At 45.5% G+C, this 15,110-nt stretch overlaps 1 protein-coding gene across 1 annotated transcript; it reads left to right on the top strand.

The window, feature by feature from the left end:
• Positions 1-1,140: 1,140 nt before the first annotated feature.
• Positions 1,141-3,027, top strand: LOC146862615 (general transcription factor II-I repeat domain-containing protein 2B-like). The gene has a single exon (XM_085643101.1). It carries the CDS (start codon positions 1,141-1,143, stop codon positions 3,025-3,027), a length of 1,887 nt encoding a protein of 628 aa, XP_085499227.1.
• Positions 3,028-15,110: the final 12,083 nt, after the last annotated feature.

Here is a 15,110-nt window from a genome sequence, read left to right on the forward strand (position 1 = left end):
TTGATCTTTGCACCCCGAGAGGTAAGCACAGCATCCTATTTTAGTAGGCAATGTGATGGTCTCTCATCTGTTTCTCCAATTGTCTCTTCCTTACTTTCCCGGACTCTTTCACCCTGCGCCTTTTCTCAAGTCTCACCATCTCTCTTTCTCCCCACCTGTCTCAGATGCCATTGTAATAATGTTCGATCAAAACAGGAACTCGCATATGAGAAATGGGAGTGGTCTCACAGACATTACTTGCAGTAATATTAGTGCGCTGCTGCTGTGTTACAATATTGAAAACACTATTACTAGCCATGATTACAAAATGTAAACACAGTTTTTTTTTTTTAACTAATAGGACATCTCTTTTCTTTGTGAAGTGAATGGTCCTTGATTGATGGGTGCATTTTGGTTGATCCTGTTTTAAGGTAGCTTTGTGGGAGACGTTGCATGTTTTATGGATTAAAGTCGTGGCACCTTTGCCTTGCATCCTTGTTTTTACTTTCAGCTAGCTGGAGATATTTAAGAATGCTGCAAATCAGCTGGCATAGGCGGCAAAGTTGAGCTACAATGTTTTGTTAAAATTGTCACATCAAGCAGCAGATGATGTATTATGTGTCAGATATGGCAGGGCCCACTGCAGGGGCCTGTGTTCTACCTCATGGTCACAGGTACAAATCCTGGCGGGTCGTGCCTTTCATCCATCTGAGGTTGATAAAATGAGTTGGGTAGAAATAAACATCTGTTATTCAGCGCCAAGATACCTATGGGTGAACTTGTGCTTATATATACGTGTGTGTGCATGCTATTTATTTCTAATCCCTATTGAGTGACACATTTCCTGCATAAACCACTGGCTTTAGGAAAGCCTCCTGTTTTTCTTTTACAGGTTTACCCATTACTTTGTATGTTTAAACAAAACATTACTTTGGTGTTGCTCACAGATCTGTTGCGAGAAGTGGTGTTGGTCCATCGGTCGTGACATGGTGTCTGTCCATCGGTCGTGGGGCGTGTCGGTCCATCGGTCGTGTCGTTCCATCGGTCGTGTCGGCCCATCAGTCGTGGGGCGGTGTCGGTCCATTGGTCGTCCGGTGGAAAATCAGATTCGTGGTCCTTGTTACTTTTTGCATAGTAACAAACTAGCTGGAGAGCTCTGCAATGGCCTACAGCCCAGTTTCCAAGCCCTGCAAACGACCCAGATCGATACAGAGCGAACGAAGGACCTTCCAGGAAGCATGGGAAGAAGAGTACTTGTTTGTAGAATGCCCAAAGGAAAAAGCCACCTGTTTGCTTTGCAAAGAGAAAGTAAATGTTCTGAAGAGGTATAACCTGGAACGGCACTACAAAACGCGGCACTCTGGATACACTGCGAACTTCCCACTGAACTCAAAACTGCGATCTGCAAAAGTGGCATCGTTGAAGCAAGCTCTTTTTTCCCAGCAGAAGATCTTCCTTTGCCAGATGAAGGAATCTGAGGCTGTAACAGAAGCGTCTTTCAAAATATGCTACTTGCTTGCCAAACATAAAAAACCATTCTCAGATGCAGAGCTTGTGAAGCAATGTTTCCTTTCAGCAGCCGAAATTTTATTTGACAATTACACTAATAAGGCCAGCATTTTAAAGGAAATCGGTGCATTGCAGCTATCGGATTCCACGTGTGCACGCAGAATAGAGGCAATGGGACAAAACATCCAGGAGCAGGTGATCAATGCAGTGAGAGAGTCTCCGTTCTTCAGCATTGCCATGGATGAGTCCACAGACATAGGCGATGTGGCTCAGTTATTAGTTTGGGTGAGGTATCTGGACCAATCGCTTCATCCCAAAGAAGAGCTCCTGTGCCTTTTACCACTGAAAGGGCACACAAGAGGAGAAGATATACTGGACAGCATGTGCAACTACTTTAAAACAAATGACATACCACTGAATACTCTTGTCAGCATAACAACGGATGGGGCTCCTGCCATGGTAGGCCATGACAGAGGCTTCGTATCTATGCTGAAAAAGAAGCTCATAGGACAGACTGTGATAGACTACCACTGCATTATTCACCAGGAAGTATTGTGTGGAAAATTAAAGCATGGAGAACTGAATATTGTCCTAAAAGGTGCAGTGAAAATTGTTAATTTTATCCGTGCCAAAGCTCTCAACCATAGACTTTTTAAAGCAATGCTGCAGGAATCTGAAGCAGAATATACCGACGTCTTGATGCACACTGACGTGCGTTGGCTAAGCAAAGGGAAGGTTCTGGAGCGGTTCATCGCATTGCTTCCTGAAATTGTACTCTTTGTTAACAGTAGAGGCCAATCGTTCCCAGAACTAACGGATGTGAAATGGCTTATTATGCTCCATTTTCTTTCAGATATTTTCACACATTTTAATGCTCTTAATTTGACCCTGCAAGGTAAACAACAGCTTGTGTACTCCCTCATGAATGGTATTTATGCTTTTGAAAGTAAGCTTGTGCTATTCAAAGAGCAGCTGGATGATAGTGACTTCACCCACTTCCCAAAACTCTTAGCTGTGATGCAGAGGTTTCCAGATGCACAAGAAATTCTGTCAAACCTAGACCTTGGTGCATGTCTTGAGGAAATATCTGGGGAGATCAAACGACGATTTGCTCAATTCCGAGCCCTCACCCCTCTGTTCAGGCTGGTTGAAAACCCCTGGATGGTGAGTGCACGAAATCTTGACGTTGTTGCCCTTATTGGCATGGAAAGGGCTCAAGCAGAAATAGAGCTCATTGACATGCAGCACAATTCAGCCCTCGAAGCATCTTTTTTGGGGCAAGTACCCGAAGAATTCTGGAAAATTGTGCCCCCTGACAAGTTTCCTCTTCTTTTTACACTGGCCCAGAAGGTAATTTGTATGTTTGGGTCAACATATGCTTGCGAATGTTCATTTTCCACAATGGGACTGTTGAAGAGCAAACTCAGAAATAAACTTACAGACATACATCTGGAGCAGCTTTTAAGGCTTGCAGTTTCCAACTTGGTACCAGATTACAGAAAACTAATCGGTGACATGAAATGTAAAATAAGTTCGTAGTGTTTGTCTTTAACATATCTATTTTTGGGACTCTGAAGCCTATGCTGCACTGGGCATATGCTGAATATCCGGTTACTGAAAATTGCCATGCAATCCCACTCAAGATTGCTATTGTCTGCTAATAAAAAAACATTATAAACATGTGCTCCATGTAGTTACATCTGCTTTGGAAATACAGCATTGTCTAGTAATGTTTTGAAACGGCAGTGATTTTGTTTTTCCCCCCCATAGCCCCGCCCCATTGACCCCGCCCCCACTGACCCCGCCCCCAATGACCCCGCCCCCACCAGTGCGGCCCTCGGCCAGAAACCACACTGTAAATTTGGCCCCCGAGAGAAAGTTTGTGAGTACCCATGCCCTAATTGAAAGAATCCAAAAACATCCAGGTACATGGTATGCGTCCATTGATATTGCTAATGCTTTCTTTTCGATTCCGATTGCCCCTGAGTGTCAGGAACAATTCAGTTTTACGTGGAACGGGCGTCAGATGACGTTTAGAAGTCTTCCCCAGGGCTATGTGCATAGTCCTACGATATGTCACCGGCTGGTGGCAGAGCATTTGGCTGAGGTACCGGTTCATCCGCAAATTCAGATATGTCACTATATTGATGATATTTTGATCCAAGGCGGATCACAAGAGGAAGTTCAGACCCAATTGGATAGAGTCATTGAGTGCTTGCGTGAGAAAGGTTGGGAAATCAACCCGGATAAATTACAAGGTCCGTCCCAGGCTGTGAAATTTTTGGGTATTAATTGGCATGAAGGGCACCGTGAAGTGATCCCTCAGGTTAAACAGAAAATTCTTGATTTTGCAGTTCCGAGAAATAGGAAAGAAGCCCAAAGCTTCATTGGTCTGTTTGGTTTTTGGCGCCAGCATATTCCTCATTTGAGTCAAATATTGGCCCCTTTGTACCAGGTCACTCGTAAAAAGAATGCATTTGAATGGGGTAAACCACAGCAAGATGCGTTTAGTCTGGCAAAAGAAGCAATTCAGCATGCTCTGGATTTATGGCCTGTATGTGATGGTGATGTGGATTTGAATGTGTCTGTACAAGGCCTTTATGCGAATTGGAGTTTGTGGCAGAAACAAGGCAAGAGTAGAGTACCGTTAGGTTTCTGGACTAAAAAGTTACCTGATGCTGGTGAGCGTTATACACCTTTTGAGAAACAGTTACTTGCATGTTATTGGGCTCTGGTGGATACCGAGCAATTGACTTTGGGACATGATATAGTTTTGCGACCTGAAATTCCTATCATGCAGTGGGTTATGAGTTCGCCGAAAACTCACCGAATTGGACACGCTCAAGAGGCGAGTGTGATTAAATGGAAATGGTATATACAAGACAGGGCACGTGTGGGACAAAAAGGAGTTGCATCTTTGCATGAGCAGGTGGCGCGGGCGCCATCGACTGAGACTGAGAGTGAATGTTCCGTACCTTTAGTACAGGAGTCTCCTGTTAAGTGGGGTAGACCTTTTGATGATTTGTCCGCAGAGGACAGAAACCATGTCTGGTTTACGGATGGTTCAGCAAGGTTCATAGGGACGAAACGGCATTGGAAGGCAGTGTCCTATAATCCGATCACACAAAAATTGCTGAGTACAACTGGTGAGGGTAAGAGCAGTCAATTTGCTGAACTCTATGCTGTTTATCAAGTTCTGAAACAAGAGTTACCTGGCACATGTCATATTTTTACCGATTCTTGGTCTACTGCCAATGGACTGGCAGTTTGGTTACCGACTTGGCATTCCCATAGTTGGAAAATCCATTCAAAAGAACTGTGGGGAAAAGAATTATGGCAGGAGATTTGGGAAATGCTCCCACAGAGTACTGTTACAATCTTCCATGTGGATGCTCATACCCCGATAGACTCTCTTGACAAATTCTTTCATAATATTGCAGATGAGAAATCTAAAATTGCTGAGGCAGTGGTGGACACGCAAGATTCTGATATTGCGAGATTGGCGAAATGGGCCCACCAGAAAGCAGGACACTTTGGAGAGAAAGCCACTAGCAGGTGGGCTGCTGATCGAGGAATTTATATTCACCTAGATTTAATCAAAAATGTTATTCTACATTGTCCCATTTGTCAGCATATCAGGCAGCGTAAAGTGCCCCAAATTGTTAAAGGTCATTTACATCGCGGGAAATTGCCCGCTCAAATTTGGCAGATTGATTACATTGGTCCACTTCCTATGAGTAGGAATTGTCAATATGTTTGCACCATTGTTGATACATACAGTGGCCTGTTGGTGGCCCTTCCCTGTAAGCAAGCTACCCAATTGAATACTATTAAAACATTGGAATTGATTATGATGTATTATGGTGTGCCATTCCAAATTCAATCTGATAATGCATCCCATTTTCGTGGAAGATTGGTACAGGAATTCTGTGTGGAAAACAATATTGAATGGGTGTTTCATATACCATATTATCCACAGGCCTCGGGTCTTGTGGAGAGGTTGAATGGCCTGCTGAAAGACCAATTGCGCAAATTAACAGATGACAAGTATAAGAATTGGCGAGACTTTTTGCCTCAAGCGTTATTGATTTTAAATAACCGTCCTTTTCTAAATGCTGAATCCCCACTTATGCGTTTGTTTCCTCCGAATGTTGATGCTAAGCCCAATGAAATCAGAGAGACTGTGATGTACTGGGAGATTACTCCCGGAGCTTTGGCTCCATGTAGAGCGACCCCAGGGTCGGCAGGTTTAGACCTGCATGCCATGGATGACACCGTTATAAAAAGTAAGGATCGAGTCATCATTGAAACCGGTGTTGGTGTTCATATACCAACTGGAAATTTCGGATTAATCGCCCCTAGATCGGGGCTGGCTGTAAAAGGCATTCAGGTGCTTGGAGGAATCATTGATAGTGATTATCAGGGAGAGATTAAGGTGCTCCTGCTGAATAGCAGTGAGGTTGACTTACTGATACATCAAACTGACCGAGTGGCTCAATTGCTAATAATGCCTGTCTTCAGTGGTGAGATGACAAAAGGCACTGCCCCAACGTTGCTAACTGTACGAGGCCAGAAAGGTTTTGGCTCCACAGATAATCCTGGGGCCAGAGTTTGGGTGCAGTCGCCTAAGAATCCCCCTGAACAAGCAGAAGTGATTGCAACCGGTCAAGACAACACCATTTTAGTTATGAGACCAGGGAAAGATAGCTGGGAAGCAGTCCCGGCTGACAAATGTTACTTACGAGAATGAATAATGCCTGTATTTGATTCTCTTTCAGATCATTCTTTGGACTGTTGCTGCAGGATGTGTCGGCGTTGGACTCCTTTTGGGCTGGTACGACGAGAGAGGAGGGATCCCATCAACCCGGGCTGAGTTGAGAACCCGAGTGTCGCGTTCCTTCGCTGCGTGGGATTCGTCGCCGAACTTTTGGATTACATTGGCCAAGCAAGTGACTAAAGCCCCTCATTTCTGCTTGACACCGATGAGATCGGTGACGGACATTCTGGCAACTTGTTTAGTTGCTGTCCCTGCTTCATTGGAGACTTTGACTCATATTTTTAATATATCAAATGCTCGCCCCAATGTTCTTCTGGGCGATTTCGCTGCCCATGAGTATTGCCCCTTGTGTACTGTACTGTCAGACCCGATACCGCCCATCCAGTCCCAAATAGTTACCTATAATATCACACAGGGTGATTTATGTTTTTTCCTTACTTGTGATCCTAGGGTGATTTCTGAATGTATGCGTTTAAGATTGAAAGGTGCCACTTCATTCACCGCTCATGAACGAACTTTGTGCCTTCAAAGGACACCGAAAACATGTACTTCTGTTCAGAATAACATGACTTGCAAGAGTATGGTAGTTACCCCCAGTCACTATCGCACGATGGTACTGCCTGCCGGATGGCTTTTCTCATGTGGTAATACTTCCTGGCCATATATACCCGCAAATATTTCTGGAGGCCCTTGTGCCATTACTAGACTGAGCTTGCTCATGTTTTCCTCACATCCGAATGCCAACTCTCGTGTGATTCGAGATACAGTGAGGTTACAGGAGGATTGTGACTCATCTTTGCATTTATATTCCAAGTCTGAATACCTTAGCCTGGCTATTTCAATTGTTGGTGTTCCTGCTTTGGCAGTTTATAATGCCAAATCTATTAGGAAAATGGCCTGCTGGATGGTAAAATCCATCAATCATACTTCTACAGTCCTGTCTGACATGCTATTAGACGCCCAGGGTGAACGAAGGGCTATCTTGCAAAATCGAGCGGCCATTGATTATCTTTTGCTTAAACATGGACACGATTGTTCTGATTTTGAGGGTCTTTGTTGTTTTAACTTGTCGGATCATACAAAATCCATTCAAGCTCACATTGATAAATTACATGACTTGACAGAAGAAGTTAGAAAACACATTGACCAGGGCTGGTTTGACAAGCTCTTTAATTGGTTACCTAATTTGCATATGTTCCGTCAAATATTAGGAGGTATTCTGATTACTATCGGCATTTTGATTTCTATCTGTTGCTTTATTCAGTGTATTCCTTCACTACTTCAATTCTGCACACCTGGTACTAGACATAGATCAGTTAGTCTTGTTTCATATTATTCTTCCACAGATATTAGTTCCGTTTAATGAATGTATAATAGACTGAAGTCAAGGGTGAAATGTTCTGCTCGATTTTCCCGGCCTTCTTGTGAGGAAAAGATGATTAAATGTGACTTCAGTCTCTTACCATTCAAGTCTAAGGGTTAGAGTAGTGAATGGAGCCTATTTACTAGGCACTTCGACATGATTCTGTGCTCTTCCCCATAGATCAGGGCTTGCACACATAGCCTAGGGGATAGATTTGTTAGTATTAGGGATAACCTGTCCTGTAGTGAGGGTATTTCACGGAGCTGTGCTGAATTCAGGCCTGGTAGGCCTCAAACGGGAGAGACTCCATCTTTCTTTCTGCTCCGGCAGCTTGGGATGCTTCTAGGTCAAACGTAATGTTTTAGTTATGAGGAGTTATTCGCTTGGAGAGAACCGGTTCAGGCCGGCCCTTATCGAAGGATTGTATTTTTCTTCATGCCGAAGACACTACATCAGGCCGGCCGGCTGGGAACGTGTCCTTGGTACGGGGAGGTACAAGAATTTGGTGGGCGGCAGGTTACAGGCCGGAATTTTCCATGAGGAAACGCACCTCTATATTAGTGAAAGTCTGAGGCAGTTACATGTTCAGTCCGTAGGCGGCATCTAGCCGTTAGCAGTAAAGCTACTACTTATTCCAGGGAAGACAGACGCCATCTTGAAGGCGGAGAAGAACCGAGAGACAGATGCTTTCCTAGCAGAATAGCCAGAGAGGAGAGAGAGTAGCCGATAAGGAAGAGGTCCCAGTGACTCGGAGAAGGGTGATTCCAGGCGAGCCGAGGCACAGACGAGAAGGGAACCTAGATGACCACTGAGTGCAGGCTACATACTACTAAGGTGATGTCGACCCTTTCTTATTAGAGTGTACAACTTAATCTTTCACTTTTCTTTGCAGGTTATGTGTTATATCGTAATGTTATGTGATTGTGTATGTAATGAGTAATAAAGTATCCAGTTTGTAGTGAACCAACATGTGCTGCGTGTTCTTGTATAAGAGGGTAGCCTATTCTTCTAGTCAGCTGCGGCTACATGAACAGATGTTAACCCTGATCAGGTAAGTGGTAACTGAATAAGGGAAAGAGGAGCCCCTCGAACCTGAGAACAGGCTATGCTCGAACTGGCAATCTTTGTGTGATCTGATGAATAGTGAGACTGATTCCCTTTTTGTATGTTATGGTGATCATAGGATGAACTGTCGTATGAGACTGTCGTCTAGGTAGAGAGGTCTGGATTCGTAGGGGATCGCGAGGCCGCCACTTGTGATACTGTCGTATGGGCAGAGAGGTCTGGATTCGTAGGGGATCGCGAGGCCGCCGATTGTGCTGAGACTGCCGTCTGGGTAGAGAGGTCTGGGTTCGTATGGGACCGCGAGGCCGCCACTTGTGATACTGTCGTATGGGCAGAGAGGTCTGGATCCGGATGGGATCGCGAGGCCGCCACTTGTGATACTGTCGTATGGGCAGAGAGGTCTGGATCCGTATGGGATCGCGAGGCCGCCGACTGTGCTGAGACTGCCGTCTGGGTAGAGAGGTCTGGGTTCGTATGGGACCGCGAGGCCGCCACTTGTGATACTGTCGTATGGGCAGAGAGGCCTGGATCCGTATGGGATCGCGAGGCCGCCGATTGTGCTGAGACTGCCGTCTGGGTAGAGAGGTCTGGGTTCGTATGGGACCGCGAGGCCGCCACTTGTGATACTGTCGTATGGGCAGAGGTCTGGATCCGTATGGGATCGCGAGGCCGCCGATTGTGCTGAGACTGCCGTCTGGGTAGAGAGGTCTGGGTTCGTATGGGACCGCGAGGCCGCCACTTGTGATACTGTCGTATGGGCAGAGAGGTCTGGATCCGTATGGGATCGCGAGGCCGCCGATTGTGCTGAGACTGCCGTCTGGGTAGAGAGGTCTGGGTTCGTATGGGACCGCGAGGCCGCCACTTGTGATACTGTCGTATGGGCAGAGAGGTCTGGATCCGTATGGGATCGCGAGGCCGCCGATTGTAAGAGGTCTTGGTATGTATAGTAGGAATCCCCTGTCCTTAGGTGGTAGATATATGTGGTTGCAGGATTGTAAATAGGTTCTAGGGAGGGGGTAACGTTCTGGCTGGGTTAGTGAGGCTCTGATGAGCGGGTTCTATCTGATCCGAAAACCCAAGCAGAACATTCATCTTCTGGAATCACATTTCCCTGTGAAGGTAAGCTGGCCACTAGATTATCTACAAACACAACTGCAGGAAATCCTCTAGAGAATTTGTTTACTGGATACCACTTTGCAATAAACCTGGGAAATGTAATTGTATCAACATCTTTCCACTCGTGCTCCACAACCGTCTTAATATCACCATGTTCGGGACTGATCTGGGTTCTGTCTGATGATGTTGTGATTAAAAATTATCGTCTTCATGAGTGGAATCTCTTGCACGTGCTAAAGAGTTTGAGAGAGTTGAGGTCCTTGAATAAAACACCCTTTTTTGCTTTCCTCACCAAAATCGAACCCAAGATCAACATCATCATAACCAAAACTAGGGACCTTGGCTGAAACAGGTCGCTCTCTGGCCTTGAAGGCTCTGAATTGTGGCCAGGGAAGTAGGAGGGTCAGAAGAAGGACCAGGCACATTAACAGCTGCATCATCCATAGCTACAATGGAGGCCAAAGCAAAATGTCAACACTGCCTGCTGCACACAGGAAAATCTGCAAGGAACCAGCCGATCCTTCCTGTCTTGGCTGGTTTCTAAGCAACCCACTTCTCGCTGCAATGCTCTTGTTAAAGCAAACTTCTCGTTCTAAATAAAGAAGGAAGGAACACAGTTGTAAGCAGTCAGGTAGTAATTTTTTTTGCTTTAGCTCAAGCGATAACAGCCAACGATCAACTGCACTGTTTTGCTTGGGGTTACAATCGGCAGCCGTTTATACATTTCAAGCCATGTCGGAGAAAATTACACTGAAGACAGTTGGCAAAAAATAAAACATTGCGGCAGGCAAAAGTCAGGAGGCTAATTCAGGAGGGGCACCCAGGGTGCACTGACACTGCCGACAAGCACATTCTGAGAAACCCCACAAGCTAAAAACATCCTGGACCTGGTGTTTGCATGCCATCAACAGCACATATGAGATCTCAGTCTCTACACAGACGAAGAGCAAAAGAGCAATGTATTAACTCAAAAAACTGAAAAATTGATGTCCAGTTTATAAAAGAGATGAACAGTAGTTCACAAAATATATTTAATTCCACAATTTGCACTTTCAACAACTTTTCAGAAGCACTCAATATCTATATACATGTATTCCATTACCTCTTGGTCTCACTAAATCATGGCACTTGAAACATGAATGTTGCTCGGGTGGGGGTACATAGCCGAGGCTTGACAACAAACAGGGAGGATATTCTTGTACAGGCAGACAACCAATTTTGTAATAACTATATGATCTTCGTTAAATTTAAACCCAATGTATCAAAATTATGCACCTGTATCCCTACATCATGTGAATTTTCTGTGGCCGATAAATATTCAGGGCATTATCTGGGATAAATATACAGCATTCTGTATGTATAATTTTGCAGACCTCCCCCTTTTCAGCGAGAAACATGTCGACCACCATACGATCTTTAGCATTACTTTTCTCATAGCTACCATCTCTATTCTGATGTTTCCTAGGGCATTGGTTGCATCATTTATTGTTGCTTCTAGCCAAAGGCCCAAATGTTTTATTCTTCTAGAATTCGTTGCTACCCCTAACATAGATAGTATTCCTAGTGCTAAATCATCAAACTCCTGAGCAGATGTATCACTCTGATCTATTTCCCTCCTCCTCTGGCTACATTGTTTGTTAGCAGATATTTCCTAATATATTCTTTAGAATGGTGTCTAATACACCATGTACAGCAAGTAGGGAGATGTTAATATTGTTTTTAATTTGTTCATTTTCTGGTCTGATATTCAGAGCTATCATTGAAAATGCTTTTAATAATACTGATTATATATAAAAGATAACAGATTTATTCACTCTGTCCTTTGTGAGGCGCCCGTCGGTGGTTAGGTAATGTTACCTTTGACCTTCCGTTTGTAAATATTTCCTTTTAACTAATGCTTTGACACATACATTTACTTCGTTACTGAGAATCCTTTATGCAGCTGACCAGCGAAGCCCTCCTCTTCGGCCTAATAAATGTAGCACCTTTCAGATTGGATTCATTACACTTCAAGAAATCTGAATCTGTACTGTTTTTTTTATAAGACGTAAGAGTGTTGTAACACATTTATATTTTTGCGCTCGTTATATTTATGTTCTTAACACTAATACCATGCATCCTTGTGACATAGGTTCCTTTTAAGGAACTTTCTTGATCCAGGACATGCTTGAACCTGTGTACACCTCTTCACCACATGGAGGTGAGTGTTTTGTCAATTTTCCCCCTTTCACACCAGTATATGGTTTCCGAACTCACATGGTGATGTAGTGTGTACTGTTTAATATGTTTTTTTCCCAAGTCCAAGATCAAGCAACATGATGTTTTTATTATGACCAGGTGTGATTTCACTGGCTACCCCCTTTTTTAAGTATTGAGATCCTTTATTTCACTGAACCACTGACACTCATTATCCTTGATCACTCAGGCTGTATTTACTCATTCTAGCCCTAAGGAAGACCCATTGTGATGTTTTTCATGAACACATGCTGTTGAGAGGGTCGAAACGTTGACGATTTGCATAGGAGTTCCGTATCAATATCTCACATATCTACCATCATGAATTGAAGCTATATGTTTGAGCATACTAAAGACTTATATGTAGACACTCCATTGAGTGATTTTGTGTTTTCTCGATAATTTAGCTTGGAAGAAATTGTACGTTTCCCTATGGAACCAATTGTTATATAGCAGTTTAATTGGTTATGAATATGTTTATAACAAGCATGATATGAGCCTCCGATCTTGATACAAAATGTAGATTTTTCTAGTGGTTTGATAACGGAAAGTCTAAGATTTTTTAAAGACGCAGAGTTGATTACTATCCCTCCTCTTCATATTTCTTGTCTGCTCTCCCTCCCACATTTAATCAGCATCAAGCAACCAAGTGTCTCCCAAGTTCATGGTTTTGTATTTCAAGGATCGTATTTTCTTCAACCACGGATGTTACTTCACCTGCCTCATTAAATTCAGCTACAAGCTAAGGATATTTGTCTGTATTTATTTTCTCAGGAATTGTTTCCCGTATATTTTGCTATTTCCATCATTTTCCTTATTCTTCAATTATTCCACAACACTTAGTTAAGCATTTTTCCACAACAAAAGACAGCTGCTTGCTATCGGTCAAGAGTATTGTTAGCGGAGGAGCTTTGCGCGCATCCAAGATGGTCGCGTGAGCACAGGGCTCCACGGACCCTTGCCGCTCCTCGCAACTTATCCTGACATTATCCTGGAATTGTGGACGGATTCTTGAAGATGAACCTTGGCTGGATCCATAACTCTTCTCAGAACGAAAATCAGACTGGGGAGACCTGAAATACAGCGTCTTGCATTTTGGAGGCCCACCTGGAAGCTGTGCCCGGTGCTTTGGTGAACCATGGGGCCGGGGAGTAGTTGAACAACAACGGCATCGGAGCCTTGCCAATGACCGCGCACCCACTTTCAGTTTCGCTTTTGCACTTCTGCATGTCCTGATCGAGGAGCTACTTTGCGCGGCTGGGGCGTCCTCCGGCCTTGGTACTGGACTGATTTGTGCCTTTTTCTCAACTCTCCCGAGCGGGCTCTCGGACAGTCTGTGTCTGATCTGCTGGTGCCCCTTTGCTATCGGTCCGGGCGGACCCCACCGATGAGCATCGCCCAACATGGGGGGCAAGGGGATCCCGAGAAACGGAAGACCAAGACATCCCTGCGTGGAGGACCAGTCCAGAGTAACATCATGGATCGCTATACCCAGGGTAAAGGGACCCCCGGGCCGGCGGGTGCCGTCATGGAGGACTCCGGTGGGGGTCCGTCCGTCCCCATGGAATTGTCGCTGCAGGACGTTATGGGCGCCATCAACGGCATAAGGGAGACCATCGCCCAGCAGTACGAGGCTCTGGCCCGTAAAATTGACACGGTTGCCATTGATGTTACGTTAATCCGGGCGGATCTCTCTAAGACTAACGAGAGGGTTCAATCGCTGGACTTGAGGACATCCACTCTTGTCACGGATGTATCAGACCTCCAGGCAACTCTTGGCGATCTAAAGTCTGCAAACGACGCGATGTCCCGGCGGCTGGAGGATTTCGAAGGTCGGGCACGACGCAATAATGTCCGTGTCATAGGTGTACCGGAGACTTCCAACAATCGTCCGGTGGACCTTATGGTCGAGGATCTCATCCTCAATCATCTTGCTCCTTCAGGCCTGAGCAAGTTCTTCGCCGTGGAGCGTGCCCATCGTGTCCCGGGCGGTAGGCCTGGACCAGGCGCTCCCCCGAGGCCTATCATTGCAAAACTTTTTCATTACAGAGACCGGGATGCGATCTTGCAGGCCTCGAGGGTGCACGGCCCAGTTAAATATGAGAATTCCTCCGTCAACCTCTTCCCGGACTTCACCCAACTCGTTCAGAATCAGAGAATGAGCTTTCAGGGGGTGAAGCGCCGTCTTCGAGATCTGGACATCAAATACTCTATGCTTTTCCCTGCCAGGCTTGGTGTGGAATATGAAGATCGGACTCTCTTTTTTGAACGCCCCGACACAGTGAGTGACTGGTTGGATTCCCTGCCGGAACTGGGAGACCGCACTGGGCGTACTGGCGGTGCCGAGGGCGGTGGGCCTCTGCAGGAAGAATTCTTGGTCCTCCACTTTGACATTTCCTTCTGTGCTCAGCCAGGTTCTACTTCAATTGTATATTTTGTCTATTAATGTTTCATCTGGGTGCGGGCGGGGACGGGTCCCTTTCCTCCTCTAGGGTCTTTTTGTAGCATGGGATTGTTAGGGCGACAGGCACACTGCAAGTTGGGGGGGCTGTATAGTCCGCAGGGGTACAGGGTGGGGGGGGTGGCAATGGTGTGGGGGTGGGAGGGTGGCAGTGGTGGATGGGTTGTGTGTTTTTTCTTTTCAAGGCGGTGTTATTGTTTTCTTTCAGTTTCAGGTGTCTGGCTGCGTGCCCGGGGACTCCAGCTTCTTGTGTTGGGATGGGGGGGACGGGTTGAAACTGATGTCTTGGAACGTCAACGGATTAGGGGACCGTATCAAACGTGGGGTTGTGTTGCAATATTTGCGTCGATTGGCCCCTGATGTGGTATTTCTTCAAGAGACGCACTTGGTGGGAAATGTATGTCATGCTATGAACAGGGGGGGCTACCGACTGGTTGCACACTCTGGCTTCACCACTGGCTCCAGAGGGGTGGGCATCTTGCTGCGCTCTTCCCTCCCGCTTGAGATTGACAAAGTTACTCTTGATGATAGAGGGCGCTATGCGTCTTTGACTGGGCGGTGGGAGGGGCAAACTCTTTCATTGGTTTCGGTCTATGTTCCCCCGG

Source organism: Triturus cristatus, chromosome 2_2 (genome assembly GCF_964204655.1).
Source record: "Triturus cristatus chromosome 2_2, aTriCri1.1, whole genome shotgun sequence".
In the NCBI taxonomy this organism is placed as follows: Eukaryota; Metazoa; Chordata; class Amphibia; order Caudata; family Salamandridae; genus Triturus; species Triturus cristatus.